Source organism: Salvelinus alpinus, chromosome 21 (genome assembly GCF_045679555.1).
Source record: "Salvelinus alpinus chromosome 21, SLU_Salpinus.1, whole genome shotgun sequence".
NCBI classification, from domain to species: domain Eukaryota; kingdom Metazoa; phylum Chordata; class Actinopteri; order Salmoniformes; family Salmonidae; genus Salvelinus; species Salvelinus alpinus.
Window position 1 is genome coordinate 49,056,944 of NC_092106.1, and position 24,071 is coordinate 49,081,014.

General features: G+C 47.6%; 1 protein-coding gene across 1 annotated transcript in view; it reads right to left on the minus strand.

Moving 5' to 3' along the window:
• Positions 1-24,071, minus strand: part of gbe1b (glucan (1,4-alpha-), branching enzyme 1b) — a 393,966-nt gene that overhangs the window by 222,531 nt on the left and 147,364 nt on the right. The window contains exon 5 of the mRNA XM_071358105.1: positions 6,494-6,629. Coding sequence (XP_071214206.1) covers positions 6,494-6,629 — 136 coding nt within the window. The remainder of the gene's footprint in view (positions 1-6,493; positions 6,630-24,071) is intronic.

Consider the following 24,071-nt stretch of genomic DNA (forward strand, 5'->3'; position numbering starts at 1 on the left):
TCTTCACAAGGTCCTTTGCTGTTGTTCTTGGATTGATTTTCACTTATCGCACCAAAGTACGTTCATCCCTAGGAGACAGAACGTGGTCTCTTTCCTGAGCGGTATGACGGCTGCGTGGTCCCATGGCGTTTATACTTTCGTAGAATTGTTTGTACAGATGAACGTGGTACCTGCAGGCATATGGAAATTGCTCTCAAGGATGAACCAGACTTGTGGAGGTCTACAATTAGTTTTCTGAGGTTTTGGCTGATTTCTTTTGATTTTCCCATGATGTCAAGCAAAGAGGCACTGAGTTTGAAGGTAGGCCTTGAAATGCATCCACAGGTACACCTCCAATTGACTCAAATTATGTCAATTAGCCTATCAGAAGCTTGTAAAGCCATGACATAATTTTCGGGAATTTTCCAAGCTGTTTAAAGGCACAGTCAACTTAGTGTATGTAAACTTCTGACCAACTGGAATTGTGATACAGTGAATTATAACTGAAATAATCTGTCTGTAAACAATTGTTGGAAAATGTACTTGTCATGCACAAAGTAGATGTCCTAACTGACTTGCCAAAACTATAGTTTGTTAACAAGAAATTTGTGGAGTGGTTGAAAAACAAGTTTTAATGACTCCAACCTAAGTGTATGTAAACTTCCCACTTCAACTGTATAAATAAAAACTTTATTTACATTTCATCACCTGCTGGAACTTCGTGCACATCCCAAATGGCATCCTATTCCCTATGTAGTGCACTACTTTTGACCACAACCCATTGCACTATAGAATGGCATTTGGGACACACACTTGGATGTTATTCTTGATAGCACAACAAGTGTCACCTCTGCCGGCATCCCTCATCCTCGTGTTTATTTTCCAAATATCAGGCTTGACAAGTGCGCTCCCACAAATACTTTATTAAATGTGAGACACTGGTCTTTTGTTGTTGACACTTTCCTCCAGACATGCGGTGGCCATGGGGAAACACCAACCTCAGGTGCTCCAGACAAGCTGTGGCCATGGGGAAACACCAACCTCACTCGAGCAGCTCTGACAGGCCTTTTAACAGTAGGCTGTTGCTCCACAGGAAGGCTCTGTGCTTGTTATTGTTGTTTTGAGATAAAGCTATATAAATAAATAACTCTGTCTTGGATTCTTTCAGACGAGAGAAAAACATTGGCTTCTGACGAGGTGTGACAGAACTGAGGGGTGAGAGGAAGTTTCCTTTTCAGTCTCTCTCTCTCTCTCTGGAAATGAGCCGAAGCAGGGGATGGATGAGGAGGTACCGGTGAGGCAGCTGTGGAACCGACAGATGTCTGTCTCTGGAAACGAGGACAGTAACATTTCTCCTCGTATAAAAAAAGAGAATCATACTGTACAGATTCCTTGAACTGCTGCCCGTTGGTTCTTTGTCAGATCGAATGACACCCTATTCCCTACGTGGTGCACTTCTTTTGACCACTACTTCCATTGGCATTGATCAAAAAGTAGTGCACTACATAGAGGATAGGGTGCAATTTGGGACGCAACGAATGAATTTGCATGGGCAGAAAGAGTGCTTCGCTGCTCTGCTTCCCCTCCCATTCCAAAAGGAAGGACAAGGAAACGTTAAGCCGAGGAGGAGACGCCGTTCATATCAGAGGCACTCCACAGCTTGCACTAGGAGCAATATCTGCCCCCTTTAATACCGGCAATACCGCAGATCCTACTTGAAATGCAGAAGAATTACAGTAAGGAAGCGTCCCAAAAATGTTACCTTCTTCCCTACATAGAGCCCTATGGGCTTGTCAATGGGCTCTGGTCAGAGATGAATGCATTATATAGGGACTAGAGTGCCGGTTGGGATGAAGCCTTTAAGTTCTGCAGGACACAGAGAAGGAGCTCAGTTTGGCACGTCTTTATTCACTTGGTTTTAAATAACACTTCCAGTAGTACTACAGAGAGCGCGAGAGGCAACCATCACATTACAATAGAAGTAATGTGGTGAAAATCACTATGTCCTCAAGTAGACAAACTATAATAGTCTAGGACGCCCTTCAGTGTTTCATATTCTATCTAATAAAACATTGAGTAAAGCAGATCAAGAATCTCCAGCAAAATTTTTAGTAGATCTGTGATTTGATGTATCCAGGTGTGTGTGTGTGTGTGTGTGTGTGTGTGTGTGTGTGTGTGTGCACGCAGGACACAGGGGGAACCAGAGACTGGTGTTAATAGTGATGAATGGTTCAGAGGGACATCAGACGGAAGCAGACAGACAGCCAGCTGAGTCCAGACCTGTTACCCAAACGGAACCCCATTCTCCCTTTGTAGTGCACTACCTTTGACCAGGGGCACATAGGACTCTGGTCAAACATAATGAACACTATAGGGAATAGGGTGTCGTTTGGGACACTGGTCTGAGCACTGCGACCCCCTCCCTCCCATCCCCCTTTTCTGTTCAGTGGTAATGGCCACTTCAGGTGTCTGGATGGATCTGGCAGAAGACTGCAAACAGGATGTTGACTTGCAGAGGTGGCTTTGTTCCGCAGCAAACTGACAGTCTGGCTAGGGTTCCCATACACACAAATCAAAGTTTATTGATCTCGTACACAGATTTGCAGATGTTATCGCAGGTGCAGCAAAATTATAGTTTTTTTTTGGTTTGTTCCAAGAGTGCAGTAAAACCTAGCAATAAAAAAATACACACACACGTAATCCAGAAAAATCTAAATGAGCAATGTCAGAGACAGGAATATATATATATAGATATAGATAGGAGGGTCTAAATGGGCCCATCTGAACTTCTTCAGCCTCGTGAGGTTGAAGAGGCTGTGTTGTGCCTTTTTCACCATCCTGTCTAAGTGAAGGGACCATTTTTCTGGTCGTCAGTGATGTGCACGCCGAGGAACTTGACCCTCTCCACCGCGGCTCAGACTATGTGGATGGGGCGCGCTTTCGCTGCTGTCTCCTGTAGTCCGTGATCAGCTCCTTTGTTTTGTTGATGTTGAGGGAGAGGTTATTTTCCTGGCACCACTCTGCCAGGGCTCTCACCTCCTTCCTGTAGGCTGTCTCATATTTGTTGGTTATCAAGCCTACTACTGTTGTGTCGTCAGCAAACTTGATTGAATTCGAGAAGTGCGTGGGCACGCAGTCATGGGTCAACAGGGAGGACAGGAGGGGGCTGAGCACGCACCCTTGCGGGACCCCTGTGTTGAGGATCAGTGTGGCAGAAGTGTTGTTCCTTACCTTAACTACTTGGGGTCGGCCCGTCAGGAAGTCCAGGACCCAGTTGCACAAGGAGGGGTTCAGAACCAGGGCCCTGAGCTTAGTGATGAGCACAATGATGTTGAAGACTGAGCTGTAGTCAATGAACAGCATTCGTACATAGGTATTTCTCTTGTCCAGGTAGGATAGGGCAGTGTTCAGTGCAATGGCCATTGCATCGTCTGTGGATCTATTAGGGCTGTAAGCAAATTGTAGTGGGTCCAGGGTGTCGGGTAAGGTGGAGCTGATATGATCCTTAACTAGACTCACAAAGCACTTCATGATGACAGAAGTCAGTGCTACGGGGCGATAGTAATTTAGTTACCGTCGCTTTCTTGGGTACAGGAACAATGGTGTACATCTTGAAGCAAGTGTGGACAACAGACTGGGATATGGAGAGTTTGAATATGTCCGTAAACACTCCAGCCAGCTGGTCTGCACATGCTCTGAGGACGCAGCTTGGGATGGCGTCTGGGCCGGTAGTCTTAAAATGATGTCCTCACGTCGGCCATAGAACGAGAGCACACTGTCCTCATGAACAGCAGGGGCCCACGTCGGCGGCTCAATGTTGTTTTCCTCAAAGCATGCAAAGGTGTTTAGCTCATCCCGGAGCGAGGCGTCGTTGTCCGTAACATTTTCCTATATAAATCAGTGATTATCTGGAGTTCCTGCCACATACGTCTCGTTTATGAGCTGTTGAATCGTGTCTACACTTTGTCCCTGTACTGTTGTTTTGCCTCTGATTGCCTTACGGAGGTCGTAGCTGGTCTGATTGTACATGTCCGTGTTCCCAGTCACCTTGCCAAGGTAAAATCATTTTTTTTCACACTTACATTTTGACACGAATGCTGCCATCTATCCACGGTTTAATTTCTAATCGTCACAGTGGGAACAACATACTCTATGCACATCTTGATGAATGCAGTCACTGAGTCACTATATACGCATCAATACTATTCTCAGATGTGACCCGGAACATTTCTCAGTTTGCGTGATCAAAACCATCCTGAAGCATAGAGTCCTATTAGTCAGACCAATGTTGAACAGTCCTTACCATAGGTGCTTTTATAGATTTCTGCCTATAGGTGGAACGGACGATGAGGTAAGACATTGTAGCTGTCCTGGAGTTAGCAACGATCCAGCGTCCGTGTTGCACTGGAGATGCGTTCCAGTAGTGTTTTTCTCAGATTTCCTAGCTACAATAATGCAGTCGGGCATGTGATGTTGAGGTATTCCAGGTATTCCAGATCGGGAAAAACAAAAAGTCTTGAGTTCCTGTACGTTACTACAATCACACCATGAGTTGTTAATGACAACGTTTGGATGGGGAGAATATATCCAGAGAGAGCCATGATTCCACAAAACAGTGTACGTTACAGACCCTGATATCTCTCTGGAAGGAGATCCTCGCCCTGAGCTCGTCTACTTTATAGTCCAGGGACTGGACGTTAGTGAGTAATATACTCAGAAGCGGTGGATGGTAGGCACGCCTCCTGACACCGACTAGGGCCCTACTCCTTCTACCGCTTCTCCAGGGTCAGCATTTTGGTGCAGCCCAGGGATAAATAGAGCAGGAAGATCAAACAAAGGATCCAGGTTAGGTATGTTGAATTTCTGGCGAGTGATCTCTCTAATATCCAGAAGTTATTTCTGGTTGTAGGTAATAATACAATAAATGTTATCAGCAAATAACGTATAAAATAAATTAAAATATTCTGATAAAATATATATACATATGACAAATAACGTATAAAATACCCCACCCACCCACCCACCCACCCACCCACCCACCCACCCACCCACACACACACACACACACACACACACACACACACACACACACACACACACACACACACACACACACACACACACACACACACACACACACAGGGCTGCGTCTGAAGAGGCCCTTGAACAGCTCTGGCTCGTGTTTGGGACAGACAGACAGTAGCACAGCAGGTCACCAGGCAGGGTCAAGGACCACTGCTGCTCTGATGGAGGAGCATAATGACAGAGAATGACCTCTCCTCCCCCCCCTTTCCCCTCTCCTCCCCTCTCTCCCTCTGCTCTACGACCCTCGCTTCTCTCCCTCGTCATCCACCCTTTCTCTACTCCCCTTTCCTCATCTGTTGAGTTTTTAAACTTTAAACAGAGTCTAGTCTTGTTAGGAGTGTACACAGTCTTTCAAAGCTGTGTACTTTATAACAGTCTCTTGGATGGTAGAAGACAAATGAGGAGATGTTGCTCTGTTCAGGACTGACCATCCCCTTTACAGCCCTAGTACTACACACTACTAGATGAAAGAGAAACAGTGCGATGTTTTAGTACTTTCGTGTTCATCAGACCTGTAGCAGACAGCAAAACACCAGCTCAACGATTTGCTGTAGCTAAAGGCTGGAAGCAGGGGAAGGAAATGCATGTTGCGTCCCAAATGACATGCTATTCCCTATATAGTGTACTTCTTTTGAACAGGGCCCATAGGGATAGAGTCTAGTGCACTATATATGGGATAGTCTGCCATTTGGGACACAGACTAAATGTATTATAGCCATAGAAATATAATTGCTAGAACGGGTTTCCCATTGAAGTCAACGGTTCTGTGATGATGGGTAGCTATACGGAATAGTTATTCTATTTATTTGGTTATAGCCTTGGTTCAGGTGCCTGTGGTAACCTAAGCTAGCGTTAAAATCTGTTGCTCAGGTCTAGATAGCTCTGTGATCTGTTGCTCAGGTCTAGATAGCTCTGATCTGTTGCCCAGGTCTACCTAGCTATCTAGAACTAGGCAACAGACCACAGAGCTCTGTGATGTGTTGCCCAGGTCTAGATAGCTCTGTGATGTGTTGCCCAGGTCTAGATAGCTCTGTGATGTGTTGCCCAGGTCTAGATAGCTCTGTGATGTGTTGCCCAGGTCTAGATAGCTCTGTGATGTGTTGCCCAGGTCTAGATAGCTCTGTGATGTGTTGCCCAGGTCTAGATAGCTCTGTGATGTGTTTCCCAGGTCTAGATAGCTCTGTGATGTGTTTCCCAGGTCTAGATAGCTCTGTGATGTGTTTCCCAGGTCTAGATAGCTCTGTGATGTGTTGCCCAGGTCTAGATAGCTCTGTGATGTGTTGCCCAGGTCTAGATAGCTCTGTGATGTGTTGCCCAGGTCTAGATAGCTCTGTGATGCGTTTCCCAGGTCTAGATAGCTGAGATATGTTGCCTCGTTCTAGGTAGATCTGATCTGTTGCCCAGGTATGGTAGCTCTGTAATCTCTTACCCAAGTCTTTTATTCGAGGCAGGACATTGATTGTGAAGTTGGTGTAGGAGGCGACTTTAGGGTCAGGTGAGGCGATGCCCACGTGGGACTCGTAGATCCGTAAACTCTGGGGCTTCTTAGGGCGAGGGTGGATGTGCTGGAGGGGAGGAAACACGACCAAGAACAGCTGAAACATGGAAAAACTGAACCGCATGGGGAAACTAGACTGGTTAACATGCTTCGATCAGTCTGGTTATCCAACCAGACAAGCAAACAACAACGTATAGGAGGTGTTCAGCTTAAAAAAGGGAGAATCTACATTTTAAACAATAACAAAGTTACTGTTTTGGGAAAAAACTGAGGGAGGGGGCTAGAGAAATATGACTATTACAATTCATAGCCAGAGCTAATGGATTCAAGGACTGATAGGACATGTTATTGGTCACATACACATGGTTAGCAGATGTTATTGGTCACATACACATGGTTAGCAGATGTTATTGGTCACATACACATGGTTAGCAGATGTTATTGGTCACATACACATGGTTAGCAGATGTTATTGGTCACATACACATGGTTAGCAGATGTTATTGGTCACATACACATGGTTAGCAGATGTTATTGCGAGTGTAGCGAAATGCTTGTGCTTCTAGATCCAACAGTGCAGCAGAATCTAACAGGTAATATCTAACAATTCCACAACAAAACCTAATATCTAACAATTCCACAACAAAACCTAATATCTAACAAATTCCACAATAAATCATAATACACACAATCTAGTAAAGGAATGGGATGAGAATATATAAATATAAAATATATGGATGAGCAGTGACAGAGCGGCTAAGATGCAATAGATAGTAAAGAATCGATAGTAAAGGAAACAGTATAAACATATGAGATGAGTAATGTGAGATATGTAAACATTCTTAAAGTAGCATTATTAAAGTGACTAGCGTTCCATTTATTAAAGTGGCCATTAATATCAAGTCTGTAAGTAGGCAGCTGCCTCTCTGTGCTAGTGGTGACTGTTTAACAATCTGATGGCCTTGAGATTGAAAAACAGCTTCAATCTCTCTGTCCCAGCTCTGATGCACTTGTACTGACATCGCCTTCTAGGTGGAAGCGGGGAGAACAGGTAGTGGCTCGGGTGGTTATTGTCCTTGATCTTTTTTTCCTTCCTGTGACATTGGGTGTTGTAGGTGTCCTGGAGGGCAGGTAGTTTGCCCCCGGTGATGTGTTGTGCAGACCGCACCCTGCGGTTGCGTGCGGTGCAGTTGCCGTACCAGGCGGTGATACAGCCTGACAGGATGCTCTCAATTGTGCACCTGTAAAAGTTAGTGAGGGTTTTCGGTGACAAACCAACATTTCTTCAGCCTCCTGGAGGTGATGATTGAGTTGGAGGCGTGCATGACCACGCAGTCGTGGGTGAACAGGGAGTACAGGAGAGGGCTGAGAACGCACCTTTGTGGGGCCCCAGTGTTGATGATCAGCGGAGTGGAGATATTTCCTACCTTCACCACCTGGGGGCAGCCCGTCAGGAAGTCCAGGACCCAGTTGCACCGGGCCGGGGTCATTAAGGGTGAAGCTTAATGAGGAGTTTGGAGGGTACTATGGTGTTGAATGCTGAGCTGTAGTTAATGAACAGCATTCACACATAGGTATTCCTCTTGTCCAGGTAGGATAGGGCAGTGTGCAGTGTGATGGCGATTGCATCGTCTGTGGACCTATTGGGGCGGTAAGCAAATTGAAGTGGGTCTAGGGTGTCAGGTAGGGTGGAGGTGATATGATCCTTGACTATTCTCTCAAATCACCTCATGATGACAGAAGTGAGTGCAACGGGGTGATAGTCAGTTACCTTAGCTTTCTTGGGAACAGGACCAACGGTGGCCATCTTGAAGCATGTGGGGACAACAGACTGGGATAGGGTTTGATTGAATATGCCTGTAAACACACCAGCCAGCTGGTCTATCGCATGCTCTGAGGACGCAGCTAGGGATGGTATCTGGGCCGGCAGCCTTACGAGGGTTAACAGGTTTAAATGTTTTACTTACGTTGGCCACGGAGAAGGAGAGCCCACAGATTTTAATAGAGGGCCGTGTCGGTGGCACTGTTTTGTCCTCAAAGCAAAGAAGTTGTTTAATTTGTGGGAACAAGACTTCGATGTACGCGACGGGGCTGGTTTTCTTTTTGTAATCCGTGATTGTCTGTAGACCCTGCCACATATGTCTTGTCTTTGAGCCATTGAATTGCGACTCCACTTTGTCTCTATACTGATGCTTTGCTTGTTTGATTGTCTTACGGAGGGAATAACTACACTGTTTGTTTTCGGCCATGTTTCCTGTCGCCTTGCCATGATTAAATGCGGTGGTACATGCTTTCAGTTTTGCGCGAGTTTTGCGCGAGTGCTGCCATCAATCCACAATTTCTGGTTAGGGAAGGTTTTAATAGTCACAGTGGGTACGACATCTCCTATACACTTCCTTATAAACTCACTCACTGAGTCAGCGAATACGTCAATGTTATTGTCTGAGGCTACCCGGAACATATCCCGGAACATATCCTAGTACACGTGATTGAAGCAACCTTGAAGTGTAGAATCCGATTGGTCAGACCAGCGAGAGCTAAACACGGGCACTTCCTGTTTTAGTTTCTGCCTATAGGAGGGGAGCAACAAGATGGAGTCATGGTTAGATTTGCCAAAAGGAGGGAGGGGGAGGGCCTTGTATGCATTGCGGAAGTTAGAGTAGCAACGGTCGAGCGTGTTACTCGCTCGTGTACTGCAATTGATATGCTGATAGAATTTGGGTAGCCTTGTTCTCAGATTAGCTTTGTTAAAATCCCCAGCAACAATAAATGCAGCCTCAGGATATATGGTTTCCAGTTTGCATAAAGTACAATTACACCATGAGTTGTTAATTATGAAACATACACCTTGCCCTTTTTCTTACCAGAGAGATGTTTGTTCCTGTCGGCGCGATGCACTGAAAATCCCATTGGCTGTACGGACTCCGACAGCATGTCTCCAGCAAGCCATGTCTCCGTGGAACAGAGTATGTTACAATCCCGGATATCTCTTTGGAAAGCAACTTTTGACCTGATTTCGTTGACTTTGTTAACTAGGGACTGGACATTCGCGAGTAATATACTGGGAAGCGGTGGGTGGTGTGCGCGCATCCGAAGCCTCACTAGAAGACCGCTCCGGCACGGTCTCCCCCGACGGCGTTGTTTTGGGTCGGCCTCTGGAATCAGTTCAAAAGCCGAGGTGCAGACAAAAGATCCGCTTTGGGAAAGTCGTATTCCTGGTCATAGTGCTGGTTGTGCTGGTAAGTTGACATCTCTCTGATATCCAATAGTTCTTCCCGGCTGTATGTAATAACATTTAAGGTTTTCTGGTCTAACGATGTAAGAAATACCTTTAAAAAAATAAAATACTGCACAGTTTCCTAAGGACTTGAAGCATAGCTGCCATCTCTATCGACGCCATCTTGATGGTCCAGGAACAATATCTGATCTGAAGAAGTTATTGAACGCTGATGACACATCCCACTTGCTGTCTGTCCATGATTAAAGACAGGAAGCTATAGAACGGTGACTAACAAACAACCTGAGGATCTGAACTTATTGAACTCTCCATCAGTGTGACAATATGTCTGTCTGGAGTCTAGCCATGATGAGAGAGATGAAATGATAACAGTGTTGTGTTTACAGAGACAACGACCCAGTGGAGGGAGGGAACACAACAGCGTGTGTGTGTTTGTTTGTACACTAACAACCTGGGCTCAGGACCCATCTCTCTGAAGAGGTTATAATGATTGGGCCTCTTGTAAAAAAATAAATAAATGGAAATATCAGAGATAGGGTGGAGAGGGAAAGACAGAGACAGACAGACAGAGGCAGACAGAGGCAGACAGAGACAGACAGAGAGAGAGAGACAGAGAGAGACAGAGAGAGACAGAAAGAGACAGAAAGAGACAGAAAGAGACAGAAAGAGACAGAGGTTATGATCTCGTGGGATCCTGAATTTAAAAAAAAAATGGATTTAGAGTTGAATAAACGTAGATGAACTTGTACAGGATACTACCCTCTACATCCAAACCTTCATCCCAAATCAAAGTTTCAACCCCAAAACTTTGATTTTGGACAAAATGACCTGGAAGGATTCTTACTAACAAGGACTATCAAGAAAAAACGTCTAGCAAACCAAATGAAACAGCAGAAACCTGGAAATACCATCCGAACCAAAACTGTTCAGTCTGAAGCTACTTCTGAAGCCAAAAAGTAAAAGACAATCTCTAGGTTATGTTGTTATATAAAGCTAAGTTAATAAGGCTACCTGGTTACCAGGACAGAACAGATCCAGACCAAACTTCAATTAGCACTGAAATGTGAAGTGAGATGTGTGAAAGCCCTTGAGCCCAGCAATGGCAGCAGAGTTTCACTGCCTCCCCCACCCAAATGCAGAGGCCTCTGATGCTCCCTGCTCCATGGCTTCCCCCTGTGCAGAGGTCATCACAGTGCAGTGCACGGAATACGTTTATTTTTAAAAAGCTCCTCAAGGACAATCGAGAGACTCTATTTGCTGACTGCTACAAACAGTGGCACGTAAGCCACTTAATTTTCCACAAACATCCCCTGGCATGGCACAGTGCTATAAAGGAGCACACTACCCCTCTGTCAAGAGAGAGGGTATGACCCATAGTGGAAACTCAGAAGACTAGACATTGAGGATCATGAAACTGAAACAACCACTGTCAATGTGTACATGGCTGGAACAGTGGTGGTGCTGGGAATCCTCACGCAGTTTCAACTTTTACGGCATCAAAGAGAGAGCATGACAAGCTTTACCTTGGTGACGACTCCTCCATCTTGAGCGAGTTTGATCACACCTCATCTTCAAACTGTCCTGCAGACGAGCAGCCACGAGACGATAGCCAGCCACCTCCCGGGACTATGCCTCAAAACCAAACGTCTACCTGGCCCAACACTCCACCATGGACTTGAACACCCTTTACACTCAGATGCACCTCTACAAGGTAACAGTTAAAGTTTTTGCCAGGACTCTGAAGGACATCACCCTCAACCACAGCACCTCACACAAGAGCAACGGACACCCCGCCAAAACCAGCGAGACCCACTCCGGAGGACCTGCACCTGGGGAACCGACGCCAAGAGAATCTACACTCAGAACACTTTTCCCTGTCATTTCCGGTCACAACATGTAGACATGTTTACGTGCTGCTGTGCGGTTTGTTGCTAACCTTACTTTCCTACCTGCCAACTTTACGGTTTTTACATTTTAATTACCGTTTTATATTTTTATTTTTTCCCCCTTCCTCAATTTTTGTCCATTGAAACTTTTTCACCCCAGACGCTTTATCTGGACATGGTTCTACAGGACCTCCACCAGCCGAAGCTAAGTAGTAACATTAACATTATGCCTTCTAGTAGCAGTTGCTGTACTCATAATATACAGGAGAACGATCGCCTTATGGTGAGGATAGCTGTGCAGCAAGCCCAGCTTCAGACGCAATCGTTAGGCAAGGGTAATTTCAGTGTAGGAAAGGATGAAACAGCGTCTGTACCACCAGTAAGTACAGATAGTAACGTTAGTATAAATCCCCCCGCACAGTCCCCGTGTCACGCCCTGGCCTTAGTATTCTTTGTTTTCTTAATTATTTTAGTTAGGTCAGGGTGTGACATGGGGAATGTATGTGTTTTTTGTAGTGTCTAGGGTGGTTGTAAGGTTTAGGGGGTTTATTAGAGTAGTTGGGTTTATGTTTAGTATAGTAGTCTAGCTGTGTCTATGGTTGAGTGTAGGTATCTAGGAAAGTCTGTGGTTGCCTGAATTGGGTCTCAATTAGAGACAGCTGGTTATTGTTGTCTCTGATTGGGAGCCATATTTAAGGCAACCATAGGCTTTAGCTGTTTGTGGGGAATTGTCTATGTTGAACGTAAGTAGTTTGTGTGTGCACTTGCGTTTGTAGCTTCACGGTCGTTTGTTGTTTTTGTATAGTTTGTATAAGTGTTTCGTTTCATGTTCATCTTCGTCGTTATAATAAAAGAAGATGGCTTATTTTCCACATGCTGCGTTTTGGTCCGTCTCTCCTCCACACGATCGTTACAGAATTCCCCACCAACATGGGACCAAGCAGCGTAAATCAAGGCAGAGTGGCTGGAAGCCCGAGAGGCGACCCCAAAAATTTCTTGGGGGAGGGCACACGGGGAGTGTGGCTGGGTCAAGTGGGAGAATTGAGCCAGTTCCCCGTGCTTACCATCAGGAGCAGTTGGCTAAACGAAGGTATGAGTCGGAGAATGTGGAGGAGTTATTGGACAGATTGGAGGAAAGTGAAAGGATGGGAGATTATGAGACATTTGAGGAGTTGTTGGTGTTATTGGAGGAGAGCGAAGAGAGAGAGATGTTGATATGGGGGAGCATACAACCAGGTAAGGTTGGGAAGCCTCCTGTGCGTCTCCTGAGCCCTGTACGCACTGTTCCTTTTTCCCGCACTCTTCCTGTGGTGCGTGCCCTCAGCCCGGTACCACCAGTTCCGGTACCACGCACCAGTCCTACAGTGCGCTTTGAGAACTCAGTGTGTCCTGTTCCCGCTCCCCGCACTAGCCTTGAGGTGCGTGTCTCCAGTCCGGTACCACCAGTTCCGGTACCACGCACCAAGCCTCATGTGCGTCTCCAGAGCCCTGTACGCACTGTTCCTTCTCCCCGTACTCGCCCTGTTGTGCGTGTCCTCAGCCCGGTACCACCAGTGCCGGTACCACACATCAGGCCTATAGTACGCCTTGAGAGTCCAGTGTGCCCTGTTGTTGTTCCCCGCACTAGCCTGAAGGTGCGTGTCCTTAGCCCGGTACCTCGAGTTCCGGCACCACGCACCAGGCCTACAGTGCGTCTCAGCCGGTCAGAGTCTGCCGTCTGCCAAGCGGCGCCTGAACTGCCCGTCTGCCAAGCGGCGCCTGAACTGCCCGTCTGCCAAGCGGCGCCTGAACTGCCCGTCTGCCAAGCGGCGCCTGAACTGCCCGTCTGCCCAACGGCGTCTGAACTGTCCGTCTGCCAAGCGCCGCATGAACTGCCCGTCTGTATTGAGCCTTCAAAGCCGCCCGTCTGCCATGAGCCTGCAAAGCCGCCCGTCTGCCATGAGCCTAGAGAGCCGTCCGCCAGACAGGAGCCGCTAGAGCCTTCCGCCAGACAGGAGCCGCTAGAGCCTTCCGCCAGACCGGATCAGCCAGAGCCTTCCGCCAGACCGGATCAGCCAGAGCCTTCCGCCAGACCGGATCAGCCAGAGCCTTCCGCCAGACCGGATCAGCCAGAGCCTTCCGCCAGACCGGATCGGCCAGAGCCTTCCGCCAGACCGGATCGGCCAGAGCCTTCCGCCAGACCGGATCGGCCAGAGCCTTCCGCCAGACCGGACCGGCCAGAGCCATCCGTCTCCCCAGCGCCATCTGAGCCATCCGTCTCCTCAGCGCCATCTGAGCCATCCGTCTCTCCAGCGCCATCTGAGCCATCCGTCTCTCCAGCGCCATCTGAGCCATCCGTCTCTCCAGCGCCATCTGAGCCATCCGTCTCTCCAGCGCCATCTGAGCCATCCGTCTCCCCAGCGCCATCTGAGCCATCCGTCTCCCCAGCGCCATCTGAGCCATCCGTCTCCCCAGCGCCATCTGAGCCATCCGTCTCTCCAGCGCCATCTGAGCCATCCGTCTCCCCAGCGCCATCTGAGCCATCCGTCTCCCCAGCGCCATCTGAGCCATCCGTCTCCCCAGCGCCATCTGAGCCATCCGTCTCCCCAGCGCCGTCTGAGCCATCCGTCTGCCCAGTGCCGTCTGAGCCATCCGTCTGTCCCGAGCCATTAGAGCCGCCCGTCTGTCCCGAGCCGTCAGAGCCGATAGTCAGTCAGGAGCCGCTAGAGCCATTCGTCAGACAGGATCTGCCAGAGCCGCCAACCAGACAGGATCTGCCAGAGCCGCCAACCAGACAGGATCTGCCAGAGCCGCCAACCAGACAGGATCTGCCAGAGCCGCCAACCAGACAGGATCTGCCAGAGCCGCCAACCAGACAGGATCTGCCAGAGCCGCCAACCAGACAGGATCTGCCAGAGCCGCCAACCAGACAGGATCTGCCAGAACCGCCAGCCAGCCATGAGCGTCCAGAGCCGTCAGCCAGCCATGAGCGTCCAGAGCCGTCAGCCAGCCATGAGCGTCCAGAGCCGTCAGCCAGCCATGAGCGTCCAGAGCCGTCAGCCAGCCATGAGCGTCCAGAGCCGTCAGCCAGCCATGAGCGTCCAGAGCCGTCAGCCAGCCATGAGCGTCCAGAGCCGTCAGCCAGCCATGAGCGTCCAGAGCCGTCAGCCAGCCATGAGCGTCCAGAGCCGTCAGCCAGCCATGAGCGTCCAGATCCGTCAGCCAGCCATGAGCAGCCAGATCCGTCAGCCAGCCATGTGCAGCCAGATCCGTCAGCCAGCCATGTGCAGCCAGATCCGTCAGCCAGCCATGTGCAGCCAGATCCGTCAGCCAGCCATGTGCAGCCAGATCCGTCAGCCAGCCATGAGCAGCCAGATCCGTCAGCTAGCCATGAGCCGTCCAGCCAGGATCCGCCAGAGCCGTCCAGCCAGGATCCGCCAGAGCCGTCCAGCCAGGATCCGCCAGAGCCGGCCAGCCAGGATCCGCCAGCCAGCCAGGATCCGCCAGAGCCAGCCAGCCAGGATCCGCCATTCAGTCCGGAGCTGCCGTACCTCAGTCCGGAGCTGCCCCTTATCCTGGGGCTGCCCCTTATCCTGGTGCTGCCCCTTATCCTGGTACTTATCCTGGTGCTGCCCCTTAGTCCGGGACTGCCCCTTAGTCCGGTACTGCCCCTTAGTCCGGTGATGCCCCTTAGTCCGGTGCTGCCCCTTAGTCCGGTGCTGCCCCTTAGTCCGGTGGGGTTAAGAAAGCGGGTAGTGACTATGGTGGGGTGGGGACCACGACCAGTGCCGGAGCCGCCGCCGTGGACGGACGCCCACCCAGACCCTCCCCTAGACTATGTGCTGGTGCGCCCGGAGTTCGCACCTTAAGGGGGGGGTTATGTCACGCCCTGGCCTTAGTATTCTTTGTTTTCTTAATTATTTTAGTTAGGTCAGGGTGTGACATGGGGAATGTATGTGTTTTTTGTAGTGTCTAGGGTGGTTGTAAGGTTTAGGGGGTTTATTAGAGTAGTTGGGTTTATGTTTAGTATAGTAGTCTAGCTGTGTCTATGGTTGAGTGTAGGTATCTAGGAAAGTCTATGGTTGCCTGAATTGGGTCTCAATTAGAGACAGCTGGTTATTGTTGTCTCTGATTGGGAGCCATATTTAAGGCAACCATAGGCTTTAGCTGTTTGTGGGGAATTGTCTATGTTGAACGTAAGTAGTTTGTGTGTGCACTTGCGTTTGTAGCTTCACGGTCGTTTGTTGTTTTTGTATAGTTTGTATAAGTGTTTCGTTTCATGTTCATCTTCGTCGTTATAATAAAAGAAGATGGCTTATTTTCCACATGCTGCGTTTTGGTCCGTCTCTCCTCCACACGATCGTGACACCCCGCAGCCGGACAATTTTCTCATGGCTTCTGGAAGGAAATGCTGTAGGAATGCTCAACCGGTGTCGTTCATTCAGCCGATAGAAACTTTCAACCGGTTCTCCCCATTAAGCAACAGGTCGGAGTCAGAGGCCGAGTCTTCTCTGGTCTCTCCTCCCGTTACGGGGTCTGAGGCGCCGAAGCCTCCCACCATTAGCTCTGACAAACTGAAACCCCTAGTCATTGGCGACTCCATTACCCGCAGTATTAGACTTAAAACTAATCATCCAGTGATCATACACTGTTTACCAGGGGGCAGGGCTACCGACGTTAAGGCTAATCTGAAAGACGAGAGTCTCACAACTCAATCGCTGGTTGAAAACTGTTTTCTGCCCCTCCCAAAGGATAGAATTTGTAGATAATTGGCCCTCTTTCTGGGACTCACCCACAAACAGGACCAAGCCTTGCCTGCTGAGGAGTGACGGACTCCATCCTAGCTGGAGGGGTGCTCTCATCTTATCTACCAACATAGACAGGGCTCTAACTCCTCTAGCTCCACAATGAAATAGGGTGCCGGCCAGGCAGCAGGTTGTTAGCCAGCCTGCCAGCTTAGTGGAGTCTGCCACTAGCACAGTCAGTGTAGTCAGCTCAGCTATCCCCATTGAGACCGTGTCTGTGCCTCGATCTAGGTTGGGCAAAACTAAACATGGCGGTGTTCGCCTGAGCAATCTCATCGGAATAAAGACCTCCTCCATTTCTGTCATTATTGAAAGAGATTGTGATATCTCACATCTCAAAATAGGTTTACTTAATGTTAGATCCCTCACTTCCAAGGCAGTTATAGTCAATGAACTAATCACTGATCATAATCTTGATGTGATTGGCCTGACTGAAACATGGCTTAAGCCTGATGAATTTACTGTGTTAAATGAGGCCTCTCCTCCTGGTTACACTAGTGACCATATCCCCTGCGTATCTGGCAAAGGCGGAGGTGTTGCTAACATTTACGATAACAAAATTCAATTTACAACAAAACCCACAAAAAATACTGAGTTCGTCTTTTGAGCTTCTAGTCATGAAATCTATCTCTCCTTCAGGGAACTCCTCACTGAGTTCCCTGAATTCCTATCGGATCTTGTAGTGATGGCAGATAATATTGTAATTGTTGTGGCTTTAATATTCACATGGAAAAGACCACAGACCCACTCCAAAAGGCTTTCGGAGCTATCATCGACTCAGTGGGTTTTGTCCAACATGTCTCCGGACCTACTCCCTGCCACAGTCATACTCTGGACCTAGTTTTGTCCCATGGAATAAATGTTGTGGATCTTAATGTTTTTTCTCATAATCCTGGACTAATCGGACCACCATTTTATTACGTTTGTAATCTCAACAAATATTCTGCTCAGACCCCAACCAAGGATCATCAAAAGCCGTGCTTATAAATTCTCGGACAACCCACAGATTCCTAGATGCCCTTTCAGAATCCCTCCACCTACCCAAGAACTCAATTTAACCTTGCGTAATACCCTAGATGCAGTCGCACCCCTAAAAACAAAAAACATTTGTCATAAGAAACTAGTTCCCTGGTATACAGGCAAGCTTCCAGATAATTGGAATGGAAATGGCGCTACACCAAACTGGAAGTCTTCCGACTAGCTTGGAAAGACAGTATCGAAGAGCCCTCACTGCTGGTCGATCATCCTATTTTTACAACTTAATTGAGTAAAATAAGAACAGTCCAAAATGTAGTTTTGATACTGTCGCAAAGCTAACTAAAAAGCAGAATTCCCCAAGAGAGGATGGCTTTCACTTCAGCAGTGATAAATTCATTAACTTCTTTGACGAAAAGATTATGATCATTAGAAAGCAAATTACGGACACCTCTTTAAATCTGCGTATTTCTCCAAAGCTCAGTTGTCCTGAGTCTGCACAACACTGCCAGGACCTAGGCTCAAGGGAGACACTCAAGTTTTTTAATACTATATCTCTTGACACCTTGATGAAAAAAGTCATGGCCTCTAAACCTTCAAGCTGCATACTGGACCCTATTCCAACTAAACTACTGAAAGAGCTGCTTCCTTCCAGCCCATAATAAACGTCTCTCTATCCACCAAACTCACTAAAAGTGGCAGTAATAAATCCTCTTGAAAAAGCCAAACCTTGACCCAGAATGTTTATATTTTTTAAACTATCGGCCGATATCGAATCTCCTCTCAACATTTTTAGAAAAAGCTGTTGCACAACAACTCACTGCATTCCCGAAGACAAATAATGTATATACGAAACGCTTCAGTCTGGTTTTAGAGCACTGGGACTGCACTTGTGAAGGTGGTAAATTACCTTTTAGTGGCGTCAGACCGAGGCGCTGTATCTGTCCTCGTGCTCCTCGACCTTAGTGCTGCTTTTTGATACCATCGATCACCACATTCTTTTGGAGAGACTGGAAACCCAAATTGGTCTACAAGGGACAAGTTCTGGCCTGGTTTAGATCTTATCTGTCGGGAAAGATATCAGTTTGTCTCTGTAGATCGCTTGTCCTCTGACAAATCAACAGTACATTTCGGTGTTCCTCAAGGCTCCGTTTTAGGACCACTATTGTTTTTACTATATATTTTACCTCTTGGTGATACATAATATTACCTTTCACTGCTATGCAGATGACACATTCCGATGAAACATAGTGAAGCCCCAAAATGGCCCTCGCTAGAAGCCTGTGTTTCAGACATAAGGAAGTGGATGGCGGCAAATGTTCTACTTTTAAACTCAGACATGTTAGTTCTAGGTCCCAAGAAACAAATATATCTTCTGTTGAATCTGAAAATTAGTCTTGATGGTTGTACAGTCATCTCAAATAAAACTGAAGGACCTCAGTGGTACTCTGGACCCTGTTCTCTCTTTTGACAAACACATCAAGACTGTTCTTTTTTCCCCCATCTACATAACATCTGACTTTCTGTCCAAAAATGATGCATAAAAATTAATCCATCACTTCTAGGTTAGACTACTGCAATGCTCTACTTTCTGCCTACCCGGATAAAGCACTAAATAAACTTCAGTTAGTGCTAAACACGGCTGCTAGAATCTTGACTAGAAACCCCAAATTTGATCATATTACGCCAGTGCTAGCCTCTCTACACTGGCTTCCTGTTAAGGTAAGGGCTGATTTCAAGGTTTTACTGCTAACCTACAAAGCAGTACATGGGCTTGCTCCTACCTATCTTTCTGATTTGGTCCTGCCGTACATACCTACACGTACACTACGGTCACAAGACGCAGGCCTCCTTACTGTCCAGCTGGAGGCAGGGCTTTCTCCTATAGAGCTCTATTTTTATGGAATGGTCTGCCTTTCCATGTGAGAGACGCAGACTCGGTCTCGACCTTAAAGTCTTTCTTAAAGACTCATCTCTTCAGTAGGTCCTATGATTGAGTGTAGTCTGGCCCAGGAGTGTGAAGGTGAACGGAAAAGCACTGGAGCAACGGACCGCCCTTGCTGTCTCTGCCTGGCCGGTTCCCCTCTCTCCACTGGGATTCTCTGTTTCAAACCCTATTACAGGGGCTGAGTCACTGGCTTACTGGTGCTCTTCCATGCCGTCCCTAGGAGGGGTGTGTCACTTGAGTAGGTTGAGCCAACCCTATCCGGGTTGGCGCCCCCCCCTTGGGTTCGTGCCGTGGGGGATATCTTTGTGGGCTATACTCGACCTTGTCTCAGGATGGTAAGTTGGTGGTTGAAGATATCCCTCTAGTGGTGTGGGGGCTGTGCTTTGGCAAAGTGGGTGGGGTTATATCCTGCCTGTTTGGCCCTGTCCGGGGGTATCGTCGAACGGGGCTACAGTGTCTCCTGACCCCTCCCGTCTCAGCCTCCAGTATTTATGCTGCAATAGTTTATGTGTCAGGGGGCTAGGGTAAGTCTTTTGTATCTGGAGTATTTCTCCTGTCTTATCCAGAGAAATGAATGAATTTAAGTATGCTCTCTAATTCTCTCTCTTTCTCTCGGAGGACCTGAGCCCTAGGACCATGCATCAGGACTACCGGGCCTGATGACTCCTTGCTGTACCCAGTCCACCTGGTCGTGCTGCTGCTCCAGTTTCAACTGTTCTGCCTGCGGCTATGGAACCCTGACCTGTTCACCGGAAGTGCTAGCTGTCCCAGACCTGCTGTTTTCAACTCTCTAGAGACAGCAGGTGCGATAGAGATAATCTGAATGATCGGCTATGAAAGGCCAACTGATATTTACTCCTGAGGTGCTGACCTGTTGCACCCTCTACAACCACTGTGATTATTATCATCTGACCATGCTGGGCATCTATGAACATTTGAACATCTTGGCCATGTTCTGTTATAATCTCCACCCGGCACAGCCAGAAGAGGACTAGGCACAGCCAGAAGAGGACTGGCCACACCCCATAGCCTGGTTCCTCTCTAGGTTTCTTCCTAGGTTCCGGACATTCTATGGAGTTTTTCCTAGCCATCGTGCTTCTATACCTGCATTGCTTGCTGTTTGGGGTTTTAGGCTGTCAGCTGATGTAAGAAGGGCTTTATAAATACATTTGATTAATTGATTGAACACAGCAACGCCAGCCAAATCCTCACCACAACCAGTCGAGACAAACCCTGACCACACCCTATATAAGCTCCCCCAGATCAGACCTATGGCCCTTCTGCTCCCTCATGTCCCCAACCACTACAGCAAGGACCTCAACATGACAGCCACATATGGCCAGGCCGTGAGCAGAGCAACAGGCCCAAACCCCACTAATACACCCATCCAAACGCCATCCTGCAACCTAAAAGTAATGTATCAGATGCTCAACATGCTCTGCTCACGCCTACGGTAAATGGTCCGGGTCTAAACCACACGAAAAACACGCATCCTGGAATATACAAGGTCTGATGTCACCTGCCTTTGGCCTAAAGAGCAGGAACTCAGACTTCAAAGAAATTGGAAATACAGACTATGTAATTCTACAAGAAACACGGTATAGAGGAGACGGGCCCAATGGTTGCCTTCTAGGTTACAGAGAGCTGATAGTCCCAGCCACCAAACTACCAGGTGTGAAACAGGGAAGAGACTCAGGGGGTACCCCCATTCCAGGTGACTACCTCATGAAGCTGGTTGAGAGAATGTCAAAAGTTTGCAAAGCTGTCATCAAGGCAAAGGGTGGCTACTTTGAAGAATCTCAAATATAAAACATATTTTGATTTGTTTAACACTTTTTTGGTTACTACATGATTACATATGTGTTATTTCATAGTTTTGATGTCTTCACTATTATTCTACAATGTATAAAATAGTCAAAATAAAGAAAAACCCTGGCATGAGTAGGTGTGTCCAAACTTTTGACTGGTACTATACATGTAGGTAGGGGTAATATGACTGCGTAGATAATAAACAGAGAGTATCAACAGCGTAAAACAAACAATGTAGTAGTCCGGGTAGCCATTTCATTTGCTGTTCAGCAGTTTTATGGCTTGGGGTTAGAACCTGATGACTCGCCTGATGACTCGCCTGATGACTCGCCTGATGACTCGCCTGCATCGCAGCGCTAGCTGTGCCACCAGAGATTCTGGGTTCGAGCCCAGGCTCTGTCGCAGCCGGCCGCGACCGGGAGGCCCATGGGGCGGCGCACAATTGGCCCAGCGTCATCCGGGTTAGGGAGGGTTTGGCCGGCAGGGATATCCTTGTCTCATCACGCACTAGCGACTCCTGTGGCGGGCCGGGCACAGCGCACACTGACCAGGTCGCCAGGTGTACGGTGTTTCCTCCGACACATTGGTGCGGCTGGCTTCCGGGTTGGATGTGCATTGTGTCAAGAAGCAGTGCGGCTTGGTCGGGTGTTGTTTCAGAGGACGCATGGCTCTTGACCTTCGCCTCTCCCGAGTCCGTACGGGAGTTGCAGCGATGAGACAAGACTAACTACTACCAATTGGATACCATGAAATTGGGGAGAAAAAGGGGGTAAAAAAAAAAAAGTAATTTTGCTCGTCTGGTAGGCTTGTGTCACTGGGAACCTCGCGGCTGGGCTTCACTTCGTAGTCCGTAATAGTTTGCCAGCCTTGCCACATCCGACGAGCGTCGGAGCCGGTGTAGTAGGAGTCGATCTTAGTCCTGTATTGATGCTTTGCCTGTTTGATGGTTCGTCTGAGGGCATAGTGGGGTTTCTTATAAGCGTCAGGGTTAGAATCACGCTTCTTGAAAGTGTCAGCTATACCCTTTAGCTCAGTGCAGACATTGCCTGTAATCCATGGCTTCTGGTTAGGGTATGCATGGTCACTGTGGGGATGACATCGTCAATGCACTAATTGATTAAATCGGTGACTGATGTGGTATACTCCTCAATGTCATCAGATGAACCCCCCAAAATATTCCAGTCTGTGCAAGCAAAACAGTCACTGGTACTTCCAGCTTAGTTTTTGCTTGTTAGCAGGAATCAGGAGAATATAATCAATGGTCAGATTTGCCAAATGAACGGCGAGGGAGAGCTTTGTACGCATCTCTGTTTGTGGAGTAAAGGCGGTCTAGAGTTTTTTTCCCCTCTGGTTGCACATGGGACATGCTGGTAGAAATGAGGTAAAACGTATTTAAGTTTCCCTGCATTAAAGTCCCCGGCCACTAGGAGCGCCACTTCTGGATGAGCATTTTCTTGTTTTCTTATGGCCGTATACAGCTGGTTGAGTGCGGTCTTGGTGGCAGTAGTTGTTTGTGGTGGTAAATAGACAGTTATGAAAAATATAGATGAAAACTCTCTTGGTAAATAGTTTGGTCTACAGCTTATCATGAGATACTCGACCTCAGGCGAGCAAAACCTTAAGGCTTCCTTAATATTAGATTTTGTGCACCACCAGTTATTGACAAATAGACAGACAACCACCCCTTGTCTTACCGGAGGCAGCTGTTCTATCTTGCAGATGCATGAAAACCTTCGCCCCAGTCTGAGGTCCTGAGCGCTCCGGAGCAGGTTTTCATTAAGGATCTCTCTGTACTTTGCTCTGTTCATCTCTCCCTCAATCCTGACTAGACTCCCAGTCCCTGCCACTGAAAAACCTACCCACAGCACAATGCTGCCACCACCATGATTCATCGTAGGAATGGTGTCACGTTTCGTGTTTTTGGCAAACTCCAAGCAGCCTGTCATGTGCCTTTTACTGAGGAGTGGCTTCAGTCTGACAATTCTACCATAAAGGCCTGATTGGTGGAGTGCTGCAAAGATGGTTGTCCTTCTGGAAGGTTCTCCCATCTCCACAGAGGAACTCTAGAGCTCTGTCAGAGTGACCATCAGGTTCTTGGCCACCTTCCTAACCATGACCCTTCCCCCGATTTCTCAGTCTGGCCAGACGGCCAGCTCTAGGAAGAGTCTTGGTGGTTCTAAACTTCTTCCATTTAAGAATGATGGAGGCCACTGTGTTCCTGGGGACAGTCAATGCTGCAGACATGTGTTGGGACCCTTACCCAGATCTGTGTCTTGAAAACAATCCTGTCTCTGAGTTCTATGGACAATTTCTTCGACCTCATGGCTTGGTTTTTGCTCTGAAATGCACTGTCAACTGTGGGACCTTGTATAGACAGGTGTGTGCCTTTCCAAATCATGTCCAATCAATTGAATTTACCACAGGTGGACTCCAATCAAGCTGTAAAAACATCCAGGATGATCGATAGAAACTGGATGCACCTTAGCTCAATTTCAAGTCTCATAGCAAAGGGTCTGAATATTTATGGAAATATTATATTTCCGTAATTTTTTTACATTTGCAAACATTTCTAAAAACCTGTTTTCATTATGGGGTATCGTGTGCATTTCCGAATGCAACATATACAAAAGTATGTGCACACACCCTTTCAAAATTAGTGCATTCAACTATTTCAGACGTTTCTGTATAAAATGCAATCTCAAGACAAGACAATCTCATTGACTTTCAACGTGGCACCGTCATAGGATTCCACCTTCCCAACAAGTCAGTTTGTCAACTTTCTGCCCTGCTAGATCTGCCCTGATCAACTGTACGTGCTGTTATTGTGAAGTGGAAATGTCTAGGAGCAACAACGGCTCAGTCGCGAAGT